We start from the raw sequence: 16,554 nt of genomic DNA on the forward strand, positions 1-16,554 counted from the left end.
CACAGGCTCTAGGCACGCGGGCTTCAGTAGTTGTGGCACTCGGGCTCAGTAGTTGTGGCTTGCGGGCTCTAGAGCGCAAGCTCAGCAGTTGTGGCACACAGGCTTAGTTGCTCCACCGCATGTGGGATCTTCCCAGACCAAGGATCGAACCCATGTCCCCTGCATTGGCAGGTGGATTCTCAACCACTGCACCACCAGGGAAGTCCCATGCATAATTTTTATACAGTTAAATGTATCGATCTTTCCCTTTATGACTTCTGAATTTTAATACTCTCCTTAGAAAGATCTACCTGATTTTACAATTATTTAAAAAAAAAACTTATCCATGTTTTATAAAGGTTCATGATTTCAATTTTTGCATTTAGACCCTTGATTAAACTAGAAATTGTTTTTGTTAAAGAGTAATGCAAGAAACCCAATTTTATTTATTTCTTCCTAAATGTGTAGCCAGTTGTCCTAACTTAATTTATTAAATAATCTTTCTTTCCATTGATTTTATTTATTATTATTATTATTATTTTTTGGCTGCACCACACGGCTTGCAGGATCTTAGTTCCCAGACCAGGGATTGAACCCGGGCCCTCGGAAGTGAGAGTGCAGAGTCCTAACCACTGGACCACCAGGGAATTCCCTCCACTGATTTTAAATGGCCTTTTAACTCATATACTAACTAACAACTATTTGAATGCTCTTCTAGACTCTATTATCTTTTACTAATCTCTTATTTCTTCTCTAATTTTAAACTCTTAGTAATTATTATTTCATAATATACTCTAATGTCTGTTAAATCTAGCTTTTGCCTCATTCTCCTTTGTAAAAATGTCTTGGCTATTCTCACATGTAAACATACCCCAGAAGAACCGAAGCGTCAGTTTATCAAGGTATTGAATGCATATTAAGGAAGAGGGGATATAAAAAAATAAATAAAATAAAATTCAAATCAAAAGAAAAAAAGGAAGGGGGAGACATTTATAAAGTACTGATAGCTAGTGAGGCACCTGAGGTTTGTTTAGTCCAAACCTCCATTTTTCAGATAAAGAATTTACACATAGCTAAGTAACCTGGCCAGGCCCATTAGAGCTACTTAGAAGTACCACGGGTCTCCTGAATCATTAACAGCACATTCTTTCCATGGTTGGAAACTAGAGCCAAAGATGGTACTGTAAGGCAACAGAGATAGAGGACTAAAGTTCTTCTGGTCCAACTTCTTTTATTCTCTTCCCAATGTTTCTCATCTTCAAAAGGTAGCAAAAACATTGTACCTTAAACACTCCAGTTCTCAGCGCCAAAACCCTGAAGTTTTGGCAAGAATTGAAAACCCTGAAGTTTTGGAAGAAGTAAGGCAAAAGGGGGATAGCTGGACAGTTCTAAGAGAAACCGAAGTATTGCCACACCCAAAACAACAATCTTGCAGCATAATTTCATATTTGCTTAGTCTTTGAAACACTGGAATTTGAGAAAATGAGTATTGCTTTTTTATAGTAATATGCTTTTTGCCTAAAAAAAATTTAAATTTAAAAGACATAAAAAAAAAAAAAAAAGACATGACCATGACCAGATCTTGCCTCTTCTACTTTTTAGGACTACCTCTGGTTTAGAAAAACTGGTGAAATGTGCATAGGCTTATCGTCTCTCAGTATCTATTCTTGGTCTGTCTGTCAGAAGTAAAACGTGATTTTTCTCAGTAAGTTCTTCAGGGCTCCTTTTACCTGAATGCTGCTTTCTTCATCTTCCCGGGGTGACTGTGCAGGCATGACTTCCACATCTGAATTATCAGATGAGGTATTACGCTTTCTCTTCTTACCCACCACAGGAGTGATGGTGCTACAAAGGAAAAACCAAATTCAGTTACAGTGAAGGCAAGGAAAATTTAGGAGTAAGAAAATATAATTAATCTAAACCATCACGTACAAAGTCTCCAGGCATAAGTGTCTAGATCTTCAGTCTGTGGGACACACAGCTGTTGAGCAGCGTGTTTGAAAAAAGAAGACATTAGGGTTTCTAAAATACCAGCTGACCTTTACACCAGATCTGAAAAATCTTTGTTACCACTGTATTCACAAATACCTGAAGAAAGGTAGAATAACACAGCAGAATGAATTCTTGACTAAGAATTACAAGGCCTTGTTTTAGTTCCAGTTCTGTCACTAGCTGGGCATTAGCTTCGTAAGTAGCAAACACTGATGATAACACCTGGCCTGACAGCTGTTGAGGATCAAGTAAGATACCAGATATGAAACTTGCTTTTTAAAGCTGAAAAATCCTGTACAGATATGAAGCATTATTATAATTACACCACAAAGCCTGAAGAATCTCAGGGAGTGGAAGCTAGAGAGAAAGGAGTGAAGCTACAAGACACGGAAGGAATTCTTGTCAATTGTGACAAGAATTATGTGGCAAGCCATGGTTCTGTCAAGACTGCTTAAGGCTGACAGTGGCTGCTGAAATCTTCCCCAGTTCACAGATGAAATGTAAGAACAGGGCAGCTATGTCTACAGCAGCTCTCTTTTACTGGTGTGGGTGGTAGGAGGCTAGTGAGAAGTCTTCCACACAGTGGTGATACAAAATCGGGAAGAATATAGAAAAACACAGGCACAGCTTTTAAATGTAACCCCTAACACAAGACTGGCTATCTTTCCCATGCCTTGGTGTTCACTTGGGACAGAGAAAAGAAAGGCCTTATTATCTTCTAACGATAGAGAGATCACCTTGAGCTTTGTAGCTGCTGAATACAACACGAATTTTAAAATGTACGCACTATCCTCAAATGTCCCGTCAAAAGAGCAAAGGGTAGTACTTACTTTAGCTTACTCTTGCCCTTGGTTTTGGAGGTACCAGATGTTTTGCTCTTCTTTGGCTTTTCTTCCTTGAGCCTCTCCCCACTGCTCTTCTTCCTGCGTTTCTTTTCACCTTCCTCCTCAGGCCGAACGCTAGGCAACTCATCCTCATTCAGGACTCGAGGTATGTTCTGTTCACCCCGGGCACGGGCCCTAGCAATGGCCTCCGCTACAATCCGATTTGCTTTCTCTTGCTTCTTCTGGTGCTCCAGCCTACGGTTTTCCTCGATTCCCGTCTTGCCCCCAGTATGAGGAGCAGAGCTTGCTGGTGAGGACAGAGCTGCCACTTCACTGGCACTTAGAACTTTAACTACGGAGAGCCCAGAAGAGGCCCCTTGGGAAGAGCCGGCCTACAGAAATAAAGACACTAAAATTTCAACATGCTTGTAGCTGAATAACCTGAATAAAACAACTCTGAAGCAGGTGGGCTAGAAACGTCAGTTCTCTGATTCCTCAAGAACCAGACTCAGACCAAGTCTTACTGAACCTAGAGACACATTCCAAAAAAAAAAAAGTATTTTTTGGTGGGATGCAGATGAGAAAAGGCAAGAACTGTGCCAAATTAACCTTCAATATCCGTAAGCCATGCTCATAATGTCAATACTCACCTCCATAATTCCAGAAAATTTTCAAACAATACAACCAACACTGGTCTCTAGGCTAAAGGTAAAAAAATTCAAATTCTACTCTTGGCCTACCTTCATCTCCCTGGGGGTGAGAGGAAGGACAATCATTTGGCCTCTTTAAGGCTATTTCTTTATGTTTCAAATGAGAGGATATTTCCAGTCATTTTCATTTCACAAGAACATTAAGAAAAGATTGTAAATGAAACGGTTCAAAGACAAATACCAGACAAATCATCTCTGATCCCAAACCCAATAATAACCCTCAAATCTTTTCATGATATAATTACAAAAGGTTTCCATGAGTGAAGGAAATAAAAGTCTGCATGTCACTTCAGAGGTATAAACCTGGACTGGCCCCACGTTCAACAGTGAGTGACTGCCGAGGGGAACAGTCAGGGACTAAGGGATGTGCTTCCCTTCTTTACTATGGAAGTCTCACCTGGGGCTGCAGCACCACCTTGAGCGGTACTGAAAGTCTCTGTCCCGGGCCCTGCCCTGGTCCCATTATCTGAGCCTGCTGCACAGAGGAAAGAGCCACTGGCTGGGCTGAGGATGGCTGCTGGGGCTGTGGCTGCGACGATGGAGGCTGCGGTACAATCTGGATCTTCTGCTGTGGCGGCTGCACCTGCAGCTGGATAGTCACTACTTTGGCCGGCTGCCCCTGGGCATTCTTGGCTTGCGTCAGGGCTGCCAGCTGGTTGCCCTGTAACACTATCTTGCCTGGCAGACTCCCGAGCACGACATGCCGGTGTCCTTGGGGACCTCCAGACTGTGGCTGCTGGAGGACCAGCGTGATGCGTTTCGATTCACCCTAGAGTGAAGAAAGGAAATTGCAAGAGAGGTAGAACATTAGAGAATGGCAGACCCCTTAATATTTACACCAGTTTTCCTCATCCTAGAGTTACAACAGCTGAGGGTCAGAAAGCACAGTATAATTCCTTCTGTTCATCCTCCTCTCTTTCCTGATAAGATCTTTTCTATATAACCTCTGCCCAGCGGGTATCAAGCCTGTTCTTGAAAAACTGTTGGGAGGCTCGCTCTATTTCTATAGCTGTCATTCCATTTTCTGGAAATCTATTAGAACAAAAGTCTATACTGAACTGAAATCCACCTCCTTATAGCTTCTCTCCACCAATGCTACTTATCTTAATACTGTCTTCCCCTCCCCCCAAACTCTTCTGGCCCTTGATTCAGAGACTAGAGCCTCTATTTTCTTATACTAGAAACTAGCCTTTTCACTGGGCAAAGTCAGAGGAGGACAATCTTAGTAATAAGAACAGGGGAGAGATACACATAGCTTCCGTAAGTCTTGCAAATATAAATAAATGTAGTTTTCCAAAAATGATTCTTGTTCCCATCGCATCCTGTATTACTCATATAACTTTATATCATACATTATTATGAGTTCTTGTTTAAGGTCTGTTTTTCCTGGCAGACTGTGAGCTCTGTAAGGACAGGGACTGTGTCTATCTTGTTCAGCACCAGCTAGGCACAGTGTAAATATGTAGTAAGAGCTCAAAAAAATACATTAACACTAACTGCTTCCACCTAGTAAGTAATAAATACAATGCTGTCAATACTAACTGATAAAAAGTAAAGATGGAATTTAAACAGGATTTCCTAGAGACAGCTCTCCTGTGCTTGCTCTCACACAGTTGCTGGGCCCTTTACTAAACCAAAATTCACCTCCCCCTTTCACTCAAGTCACCTGGGTAGGTGTAGAGGTCAGTGTAACTGCAGGCTTCAGTGGGGGCCCTGTGGCCCCAGGGTTTCCAGCAGGAGCTGAACCCTTAACTGGCTGTAGGACCAGCTGCTTTACTGGTCGGCTGGGCTGGACAATGCGCTGAACAGTAGCCTGGTTCCCAGGGACCTTGGCGGCCAACACTGTATTACCAGAGACAATGGAAACACCAGGTCGAAGGGGAGTGCCGGTTAGCACTTTGGTAAAAGTGACTTTTCCACCATTGGCTGTGCCAGCCACGAGGGGCTGAGCTGTGCTGGTGATACCTTGGGCCTGAATTTGTGCCACATGGGCACCAGTGACTGAGGAGCTGGGTGGGGCCTTAAGGATAACAATCTTAGGGGCTGACTGAGGTGGCTGCCCTCCAGCACTACTGGAGGGAACAGCTGTGGCAGAGACACCCATGAAAGGATTCCCTTGGCTCAGGATCTCCTGGCTCTTGGAGACCTGCAAAAGTCCTGACGTTGGCGTCGGTGTCTGTAAGACAGGTGGGGCTGGCTGCTCTTGGCTGACGGGCTGAGTGGTATAATCATGCAAGGTTAAAGATTCTGGAGCTGGAGCTGTCGATTCTTTGGGAAGTTCTGTGGGGTCTGTTTCCTCTGGTGGGGGGACCAAGTCACTTGCTGATGAATTCCCCACATCACCACCTCCACCATCCTGGTTCATCTGATCCAAGGAGTCCAGAGAGCTTGGCAGTCCAAGGGCTTCCTCAATAGGGTCTTGTGTAACCTGATTGAAGCTGTCATCAGTAAGAGAGTCCAGGCCAAATAAATTTGGGTCATCAAACAGATCCATGATGGGGTCTGCCATCTTGGGAAAGCAATGGGGGTTACTTCCCCAAGGTTTAGGGAGGGAAGGGGAGGGGGGGTAATGGCTCTCCCCTCCCCTCCCCTATTAAGAAAAAATGTACACAATGGAAGAGGACTACTCTTCAGGTAAAGAGGCAAGAAACAAGTGCATGTCAGATTGTCCTGACCTTCATGGAGCAAGATGGCTAGGTCTTCAGAGGAAGATGGTGGAACTCCTGTTGTAGGAAGACAAATGACAAATAAGCAAAGTAGGTGACCTCAAGGAAAATTTCTAGCCTTAATATCAAATAGCATCAAAATAATAAGAGAAGAGGGAAATGTGAGGCAATCTGAGGACAGAGACACAGCGGAAAGAACATCCACATTTCTGCTTTAAAACTAAAACTAAAAAAGGAAAAAAGAAACAATCCAATGCCCTTTTGGGGCTCTTATACACTTTGAAGCTTCTGTCTGTCAAGATCATTCAGCTATCTCTGTCCATTTCTCTTTATAATTATCATTCTGAGGTAGAGATCAGGAAATTTAACATTCATTCACCTTCTATTTCAGGTTCGTAAGTTGACAGAACTTAACAATATACCAGCAATACTTCAGTGAATATAGCTAAAGGCTTCTGGATACACTGTATTTTGTAAGTTTCCCTTGTATTTTAGATACTTTTACTTACTACTGGCAAAAATAACCACCTTTAACCAAGCTTATAGTATAATCTTACCCAGGAAGTTTCACAAACTTTATTCTATTTAACCTATCAATGAATCTATACATAGTGTTTCTGTTATGACGTCCCCTCCCCACTTTCTCATATTAAAGATCAAAAACTTCCTTTGCAAGAGATTCAAAGAATTCTACAATTTATTTATTTATTTATTTTTTGAGGCTGGGGTGCCCTAGTACTATGACATCTGCAGTTTATACTTCAGCACTGACAGTGTGCTCTAAATGTGGTTCATTCCTTTTTTTGCGGTACGCAGGCCTCTCACTGCTGTGGCCCCTCCCGTTGTGGAGCACAGGCTCCGGATGCGCAGGCTCAGCGGCCATGGCTCATGGGCCCAGCCGCTCCGCGGCATGTGGGATCTTCCCAGACCGGGGTACGAACCCATGTCCCCTGCATCGGCAGGCGGACTCCCAACCACTGCGCCACCAGGGAAGCCCCAAGAATTCTACAATTTCATTCTAGTTTATATTCCCAACTTTCAGTCTCACCACTTCCTATGCTCTCATCACTTCATATATATACCCTACATTCCAGTCCAACTAGACAATACAGTTCCCTTAATGACATTCCTATCTGCATGACTTTGCCTATTATGCTGTAGTTTCTTCCTGGAACATCCCCACCACGCTCCTCCCAAACTTCTCTTCCAGCTAAAATCTCTGACACCCTCAAAGGTCTTCTACTCCACAAGGTGAGCAATTTTTGATGACTTAGTCCGTTCACCTTCTTTAAATATCCACAGTGTTGTCTGCACCTTATTTAAAGCACTTATATTTACCATTTTATTAAAATGGTAAGTTTCTTGTCCATTTCCTCTGAAGGCCCAAAAGGTTCCTTTGTGCAAATTATAAAAAGCTGCCTACTCAAGATACTTGTTTGCCATCTGCTGGAAAACTGTCATACTAAACATATTACCTATGATGATAGTGAACACCTGCAATGCACACCTTGCACAACCCTGCATGGTGGCCCAGCTCCTCTTTCCCCGAGAAAGAAGAGTTCCTGAATGGTGGGGACCACATCTTATTCATCTGTGGATCCCTAAAGAACCAGAAGAATATCACATACACAACAGCTACTCAAAAAACATTTAATGAATTAAAGTATTTGCTTGCAGCGTCTGGAATGAACCATTCAGTCCTTAGAGAAACTAACTGTTATTCCCTGATTCCAAGATGAGACAGCAGAATACTTCCTATCTTGAAAAACTGTCCTACAAATAACTGAAATTATGTTTACTAAATCCACATCTGGGGCTTTAAGTTCATAAAATGCTGGGAAAAGGAAAAACTAAGACAAAGAACTGTAAGTACATCACCACCTAACTAAGCTATATGAAAGTATAGTATCTGCTCTTTGTATATGATATCAATATTTGTCAATCCAGAAAAGCCTTGCTTGATAACACCATTTCTCCTAACTTTTAGAAGATATCAGAGAAGAAATCTGTCAGTGACACAGTACAGACTTGACTGAAGAAGGCTCTTCCACACGCCCCCCAAACTTTTTTTCCCCTTTCCTTAACCCATTCCAGTTATCCTTGTAAAACAATATAATGTGGGTAAGTAGCCCAGAAAATCAAACATAGATAAGAGACTCATCACTAGTTGGCACATCGGTCAAAATTACGAAGCATACATGGCATCTCCACCAATGTTAAACAAGATCTTCCTAGCTTCAGTAATTGTATACCCTTCACATCTCAACCAGGGTCCATATCACTTCCCACTCCTGGTTAAACTATTCCACTAGCTCATTCCAGCCTCTCCTATCTAACACCTGCCCCAAAGTAACTCAAAATGGTGATCAGAAGAGTTGTGGATAGGACTTCCCTGGTGGCACAGTGGTTAAGAATCCGCCTGCCAATGCAGGGGACACGGGTGCGAGCCCTGGTCCGGGTAGATTCCACATGCTGCAGAGCAACTAAGCCCATGTGCCACAACTACTGAGCCTGTGCTCTAGAGCCTGCGAGCCACAACTACTGAGCCCGTGTGCTCAACTATTGAAGCCCACACACCTAGAGCCCGTGCTCCGCAACGAGAAGCCACCGCAATGAAGAGTAGCCCCCGCTCGCCACAACTAGAGAAGAGTCTGCATGCAGCAACGAAGACCCAATGCAGCCATAAATAAATTAAAAAAAATTTTTTTAAGTTATGGATATTTCTTAATTTATTGAAAATCTACTCAATAATTTTATCGATTTTCTCAACACTACCATCAGCTGTTTTCTAGTTATGCCCTATTTTGCCACCTATTATCTTTCACCTCCTATTCACTGTCAGAGAAGTTACACTAAATATCTAACAGTTAAATGTCACAAAAAAACTACAGTGAGGGCTTCCCTGGTGGTGCAGTGGTTGAGAGTCCGCCTGCCGATGCAGGGGACGTGGGTTCGTGCCCCGGTCCGGGAGGATCCCACATGCCGCGGAGCAGCTGGGCCCGTGAGCTGTGGCTGCTGAGCCTGCGCGTCCGGAGCCTGTGCTCCGCAACGAGAGAGGCCACAACAGTGAGAAGCCTGCGTACCGCAAAAAAATAAAAAATAAAAATATAAAAACTACAGCAAAAGTTTGCACTAACTAGAAGTTTATGCTGATAATAGTTTATAAACTGCCTTTTCTTCCATGGGGTATTTTGTCCTTTCCAGGACTCCTTGCTATTTATTCACCCAAATACTCTTCCTTCCCTCCACAATAGCCCAACTAAGAGAGAGAGAGAGATCTCATTATTTAACGGGAGAAACGAGGCTAATAGCTTCTGAAATATTTCCTTACTTCCATATGACTCAAGTATAAGTTTTTAAAGGTCAATGCACTCATCATTTATCTCCCTTCCCAATTTTTGGGCCAAATTTCTGCTTCTCCTGGGTCAGTCGGGGCCCAATAATTTAAAAACCTCACCACTGACTTAATGCCACAGCATCAAGTCACACTACTTCTCAGTCCCATCCCATCAACTCACCTCTACTGACCTAATTCATCTTGTACAATTTTTTTAATCCTTGTCTCCAGCTTCTTTTTTAACTCACATCTTTAAGTTGTCCTTGACTCTCAAAAGAATAAACCTTCTCCAACTTTCTTCACCCCTCCTTCTGTTCCTACTTAGGGGTTATCCTGGCTATACCCATGTCTGGCCTACTCTACCGAGTTCATCTACCCCATGGTAGATGAGCTTGGTAGAATTCTCTTTCCATGGTTCAAACCCTGGTAATAAAAATAAACAGATGTTGGACTTCCCTGGTGGCACAATGGTTAAGAATCCCCCTGCCAATGTAGGGGACACAGGTTCGAGCCCTGGTCCGGGAAGATACCACATGCCACGGAACAACTGAGCCGGTGCACCACAACTACTGAGTCTGCACTCTAGAGCCCGTGAGCCACAACTACTGAAGCCCGTGTGCCTAGGGCTTGTGCTCTGGAACAAGAGAAGCCACCTCAATGTGAAGTAGTCCCTGCTCACTGCAACTAGAGAAAGCCTGTGTGCAGCAACGAAGACCCAATGCAGCCAAATATAAATAAATAAATAAATTTATTAAATAAATAAATAGATGTTAAGCACTCAAATATACGAAACCCTTAATATACCCCTAAGTAAAGCAACTGCCTAGATAAAGAAATCATAGCAAACTTTAATCATATTGAGAATGAAATGCCAGTCTTCACCTATCACTGCCCCAAAGAGGAACATACGTATATGCTCAAAAGGAAAGACAGAGCTTGATGGTTGCACTTAATCACTTTCCATAATTCCAAACTAATGAGTAGACTAACAACAAAAAATCTTGGGGGGGAGGGAGGGAGAGGGGGAGAAGTAGAACTAACTAGTAAGTTAAGGTTAAAATCCAAGGCCACCCGTCTAAAACTTCCAAATAACAAGCCAGAGGAATTCTTTATATAAAGCCCTTCATCTCATCGTCTTCATTAAGGAGAAACTACTCCCTTCCCTTGAAATAAATATAAACTGATGTTTTTTTGCAGCTTTATCATCTTTAATGTAGTTCTTCTGGGTTTTCTTAGAAACCTAGAGTCCCAACTCTCCTGTTCTTATTTTTGTCTCCCTACCCTTGCCGATTTCAATAACAACTTGTCTGTCCAATCATAAAAGACTTAGTTTTAATTCTACTGTATACTTTTCCATCTCAATCTCCCCATACCTTTCAACAAAGCAGTGATTCTCAACTGGGAGATGGAAGGTATGCAAAGTTTGAAAATGTACATTCGGTGTTATAATTTTATATTTGTCAAATGGAAAAGGAAAACATCTCATTGTTTAGATTATTTATATTCAATAAAACTGGGGGGCAGAGAAAGAAGTATGCCTGGTTTGGAAGGATTACCGACATCTCTGTGATGGGGTAAGATTTCTTATGGTCTCTCAAAAGGGAGTTTATCATATTGTTTATGATGGATGAGAAACACTGCAACAGAAATTAGTCCAGCTGTCTAAGACATAAAATTATATAAACTGAACTACAGACACCCATTCTCCCTTTACAGATTTCTCTGTACGGTCCATCCTCTTAGAAGATAACAAACGAATGCCATATTGACAAAAACCGATCTTTTCTGGGGGGTTAATATGCACTTTTAGAAAGTAGCAGCCATGCCCACTTAACCTCTAACTGCTCAAAGAACAAACTATTTTACTTCAAAGTATTAATCTTGTTATTGGAAACTGTATCCTTTCAAGAGGATCAGCATAGGCAGGCGGGCAGGCAGACATAAACACGAAATGGAAACAAGATGGGTAGAAGCAGTTTGAAGAAACCCCTTGAAAATAAAATCAATCAGAAGAGGCTTAAAATGAAAATCACCAACATAATTTTAAAAGAGGAGGATTTAAAAGCTGTATCATGGAGACATTTGTGAAACGCAAAGGGTCTCAAATCTTATAAAGAAATGGGAAATAAACATCCAAGGTGAACAGAATCACCATTTAGGGTCAGCAAAGGATCAGGATGGAAGGACACAGACCATAGGAAATAGAGCTATTAACTTGGAGCCACTCAGGAGATTCTCCTCACGAAGATCGAGATCCTAGGCCATTTTCTCTATCTTCACCATTCTCAATTTCAAATGTGTGGCTACTCTGTTTTTGTTTCCCAATTACCGAATAAAGCACTCAAACCTCAATCAGGAGTATGGACATTTGGGGCAAACATGGCTGGTAAAGTGAGTCCTTCTGAATAAACAGGGAAAGCAAAATAGGCAACTATGAATGCTAAAAGCACGTTCGTATGTTCAAGGGGTAAAGAAGAAACTACAGAAATTATATGTACTCATGTGGAAGGGAAGGGGCAAGGTAAGGAAGTGCGGGGTTGACGGAGAGGGAGACGCGACTGGGGGCGGGGGTGGCGGGGACCCGGGTACATTACCTGCTCATACTGCCAGGGCTGGTGCCAGTAAGGCCCACACAGCAGAGGAGGGAGATGTCGGGCAACTGGAGCCCCCAAAATGGAGGTGAGGTACATGCTCATGAGGGAGTGAGCTAGCGGGGTGCCCTCCAGGGTGGGGATGGCCAAGACGGGAAGATGCGGGGTGGGGGGGTGTGGATGCCCGGGTGGGAGCAATGTGAGGGTGGAAGCTACAGGCGGGAAGGCCCGACTAGCCCTTAAGTAGAAAAAGAGCTGTGCCTCACCCCAGCAAGGTAAGAGAGGTGCCTTTACCTGCAGCGGCCGTGGGGGGCCGGTTCGCCCCTCTCGCTGTCTCTCCAGCACCAGTTCCCCCTCCTCCTGCGCAGCCTAACTTGATGCTCCTGCCCGCCCCGCGTCCTCATTGGCTAAACTCCACTGCCACTCACCACAGAGGCAAACACGCAAAACAGCGCAATGGGCGGGACTAGACAGAGCTTCCCCCTCCCCCGCCACCGCGGGGTTAGGTTGAGAGCGCACGGAGAGGCCTATCCGGTTTCCAGGGCCGAAGCGAAGCCTGCAGCTTGCTTGAAAAAAAAAAAAAGGAGCCTGGCCAGCGGAACTGTCTCAAGCTGCGGGAAACTAGTCCTGGCGATTAAATTCCCCCACCACCTACACTGTTTTCTGCACACCAAAGAGCGTAAACTCGGGAGGGAGGGTTCCACACTAGGCCAACTCCGCCTCCCTCTGAATCCCCTGCCTTCTAGCAGCACTGTCAACTCCTCTGCTGTAGTGACTGCACCTTCTCCCACGACCCATTAAAAGGGGCCAAATCTTCCGTCCATCATGGGAGTGAGTCAGCCCAATCGCTGGAACATGGGGCCTTTTACTCTTAAAAGATAAAGCGCTCTCTCTGCCACAAGCCAAACTGCATTCTTGATAGCAATGAAAAACAGCCATGAGACGTGTAAACTCTTAAGTAGCTCTGAAGTTCAGTCTTGCTAAAGTGTAAATCACAAAGAAGAAATCAGAGGGAGATAAGATTGAAGGTATAGGTAAGGGCCAGACCCTTCAAGGAAAAAGCCTTGAACGCCATGTTAAAGCATTTTCTTCTAGGTGGACGAGGAGCCACTTAAACATGGAACGACATAATCAGAAATGCATTTGAGTTAGCTAACTCTGGCTGTTGGATAGAGAATAGATTTTGGGGATGATGTAACAGAGGACACAGAAGTAGTCAGGAGGCTGCTGTGGTAGTCCAGAAAAGAGTTGTATTGTGGATGCTTGCTGATGTTTTTTTCCTGCTTCCCCCTTCCTATATTGGGAGAATAGCTCAAGGTTAAAAGTCTTCAATGGAAGAGTGGATCTTAATCCCCACTATAGAGCTGGGATGGGTGGGTGGGGGTACTGAAATGAGGGGCAGAGTCCCATCTCCTCTTCTTGTCGGAGAAGAAGTACGCACATGACCTAGCCTAGTCTAAGTGGACACTCCTGTGGAAAACCTTGCCTTTGCAGTGGTAATACAAAGATCCAGAACCAACCAGTTAGACAATATTCAGCAATGTCAGACACTGGAATTCTGCAGCATCACAGACTGTTCAGTACTATGATCCTGGCCACGTTCTCCATGTTTCCAACTTCCCTTGGTTTCAGATCATTTTCTAAATCAGATTCTCTAGCATTCCCACTGATTTTGTGAGCCACACAATATCCTTCGAATATGTTCCCCTTCTGCTTAAGTTAGCCAAAAGATGATTTCTGTTGTTTGCAACCAACAAGATGATTAGAGCCTGAATCATAGCAATGTGGTTCAAAAGGTAATGATGGGAAGGAAAGGCCAGAGCGGAATAATACTTAGGGGATAAAAATTGGTAAAACCTAGAGTTTACAGGGAAAGATGAGTTCAGCCATGTTTAGTCTGAGTTACCTATAGCATGTTAAGTAGTGATATTCAATAGAAGGTTGGATTATAAATATAAAAGTTGGCTTGGTGACAGAGTTATCAGTATCAAAATAGTAGTTTTAAGAGTGGAGATTACCCAGGGAGTATGAAGAGCAGAGCTAGTATATGAAACACTGCACCAATACTGTTGGGGAGACAACAGAGAATGTGAGGGGTCTGTGAAGAACTGGATGTCCATTCCAAAGAGAGCAGCTGCTATTCAGCTCTAGTTAAGTGTTGCCATATGGAAACAAACATCCAAGATGGAAAGAGAACTTCAGGTTTTCAAAAGCCAGAAATACAGAGTTTTATGTAAATCTTCTGGGTTTTAAATGCAGACAACTAATTTTTTTTAATGTTTTAAACACTATGCGTTAGAAAAAACACTTAGCTGGAAACCCCCAAATTTGAGATTTTTGGTGTAGGGTGAAAAAAGCTAAAGAGGAACCCATCAGGATTTAAGAATCAGAATAAGCCACACCTACTAAGCAGGTAGAGAAGGCAAAGCTAGAGAAGCAGAGAGTGCAATATCACCAAAGCAAAGACAGTTGAGTGTTGCTGAGGGTAAGAGCGATCAATTGCACTGAACAAAGCAAAAATGTCCAATAATATAAGAACTTTAAAATGTCCATTGGATTTAATGCATCTCTACTTTTCACTGGCAAGCTAAGAGTAACCAGTCCCATATGAGCTTTCATAGTATTTTTGTTAAGTACTCTTTGGGGATAATTATCTTCTACTTCGTATTTTAGTTATATTTGTATGTGGAGGTATGATGAGCTTAAAGTCAGAGGGATCTGGGTTCAAATTTCTGTCCCATTAAGTAAATAAACCTTTCTGAGTCTAGCTCATTCCTCTGTACATAGGGGGCTCAAATTACAGGGCCATTAATGAGGATTAATGAAACATCTCGCACACTTCTTGGTATGTAACCACTATTTCTAGGAGGTACTCAATGAACGTTGCTGGATAGACTATTTAGAAAAAACTGTTTTTCCCAGTGTCTCTACCTACCTTGGAGATGCTAGGCAACCTTAGAGGGAATCACCATCCACATGAATGGCCTTCAAAATAATTCATTAATTTCAGCAGGCTAATATCTATTGAGTTTGAATATGCACTGTAGCCCTTGCTTCCTCTACGTTAAATCTAATTTACAGCAAACAGGAATAACTATATATATATTTTTTTTTTTTTTTGCGGTACGCGGGCCTTTCACTGTTGCAGCCTCTCCCGTTGCGGAGCACAGGCTCCGGACGCACAGGCTCAGCGGCCATGGCTCACGGGCCCAGCCGCTCACGAACCCGCGTCCCCTGCATCGGCAGGCGGAATCTCAACCACTGCGCCACCAGGGAAGCCCCAAGAATAACTATACTTTAGATTCTAGCATCTAAAGATCATGTTCAACTAACCGGCTTCAGTCAGCCTAACCTGCTATAGATGTTCTAAGTCACTAGCATCCAACTTTGAGTAGTGAGAGACCTAAATTAAAACTCTCGGGGCGCCAAGGAAGGGTCATAAAGATTTCAGAAACACCTCCGCCGCCCAAGCACTGTTTTCTAATGGCTTCCAGGACATCACACTTTTCTGATTTTCATTCTACCTCTCTGGCCAATTCTCCTTTGCTATTCTTCTCCTCTACCAGCCTTTAATTGTTGAAGTTCACCAAGCTTTGGTCCTAGGCCTTCTTTTTTTTTCATTCTATACTTTCTTTTCAAGAATGTCTAATTCACATACAAGGTCTCAATTCATTATTTGCTTCAACAAACTATCTATATATTACGTCTCTCATTTATATCTCTGGGCAAGATGTCTGAACTCCAGGCCTGTTTATTCACTTGCTTACCCAGTAGCTCTTCCTGGTAGTCTCTCCAGTCTCCCTGGCTGACCCGCTCGTCCAACTCTCCCTATAAGAGGCTTATTACCTCAAGGAGACTGATTCCTTGGTAGTCTCCTCCATCCACACCACCACGCACGCACACACACAGAGGGTAATCATCCTCCAGCATCTCCTATTCAGTCATGGCTGTAGAGACCAGAAACTCTCTTCCTTACCACCCCTATCCAATATTTTAAAATCCTACCTTTACCTCCTAAACATCCCTCAAATCCATCCACTTCTGCCTCTACTACCATTCTGGATCAATTTACCATCCTCACTTCCCTGGACTATTGCAATTGCCTTCTAACTGGTTCCCCATCGATTTTGCCTATTTAATTCTTACTTATACTTCAAAGCTCATTTCAACATCGTCATTTCAAAGAAAAGCTTTCCCTGAGCTCCCAGACAAAAAACAGCCAAACTTGTTGAATGTACATTATGTACCTGGCCCTCTTCTAAACAATGAAAATGCATCAGCAGTTTCAATTTTCTTAAACTTGAAATGACTATATTTTACAGATGAGGAAACTGAGGCACAGAAAGATAAGCAATTTGCCCAACATTCCACGGCTAATGAAAAGGGGTGCCAGATTCAAATTTAGGCAATGTGGCTTCTGAAGTCACATTCTTTTTTTTTTTTTTTTTTTTTTTT

General features: G+C 43.0%; 1 protein-coding gene and 1 non-coding gene across 2 annotated transcripts in view; both read right to left on the minus strand.

Moving 5' to 3' along the window:
* The window catches only part of CHD8 (chromodomain helicase DNA binding protein 8), a 39,194-nt gene extending 33,180 nt beyond the window's left edge, over window positions 1–6,014 (minus strand). Inside the window, exons 1-4 of the mRNA XM_007449510.1 lie at window positions 5,172–6,014; window positions 3,903–4,274; window positions 2,802–3,187; window positions 1,710–1,824 (exon numbers count right to left, since the gene is read on the minus strand). Coding sequence (XP_007449572.1) covers window positions 1,710–1,824; window positions 2,802–3,187; window positions 3,903–4,274; window positions 5,172–6,014 — 1,716 coding nt within the window. The remainder of the gene's footprint in view (window positions 1–1,709; window positions 1,825–2,801; window positions 3,188–3,902; window positions 4,275–5,171) is intronic.
* On the minus strand, window positions 554–626 carry TRNAE-CUC (transfer RNA glutamic acid (anticodon CUC)). Its single transcript has one exon. It is a non-coding gene; the product is annotated as a tRNA-Glu (tRNA).
* Window positions 6,015–16,554: the final 10,540 nt, after the last annotated feature.

Source organism: Lipotes vexillifer, unplaced genomic scaffold, assembly GCF_000442215.2.
Source record: "Lipotes vexillifer unplaced genomic scaffold, Lipotes_vexillifer_v1.1 scaffold1093, whole genome shotgun sequence".
Classification (NCBI taxonomy): domain Eukaryota; kingdom Metazoa; phylum Chordata; class Mammalia; order Artiodactyla; family Lipotidae; genus Lipotes; species Lipotes vexillifer.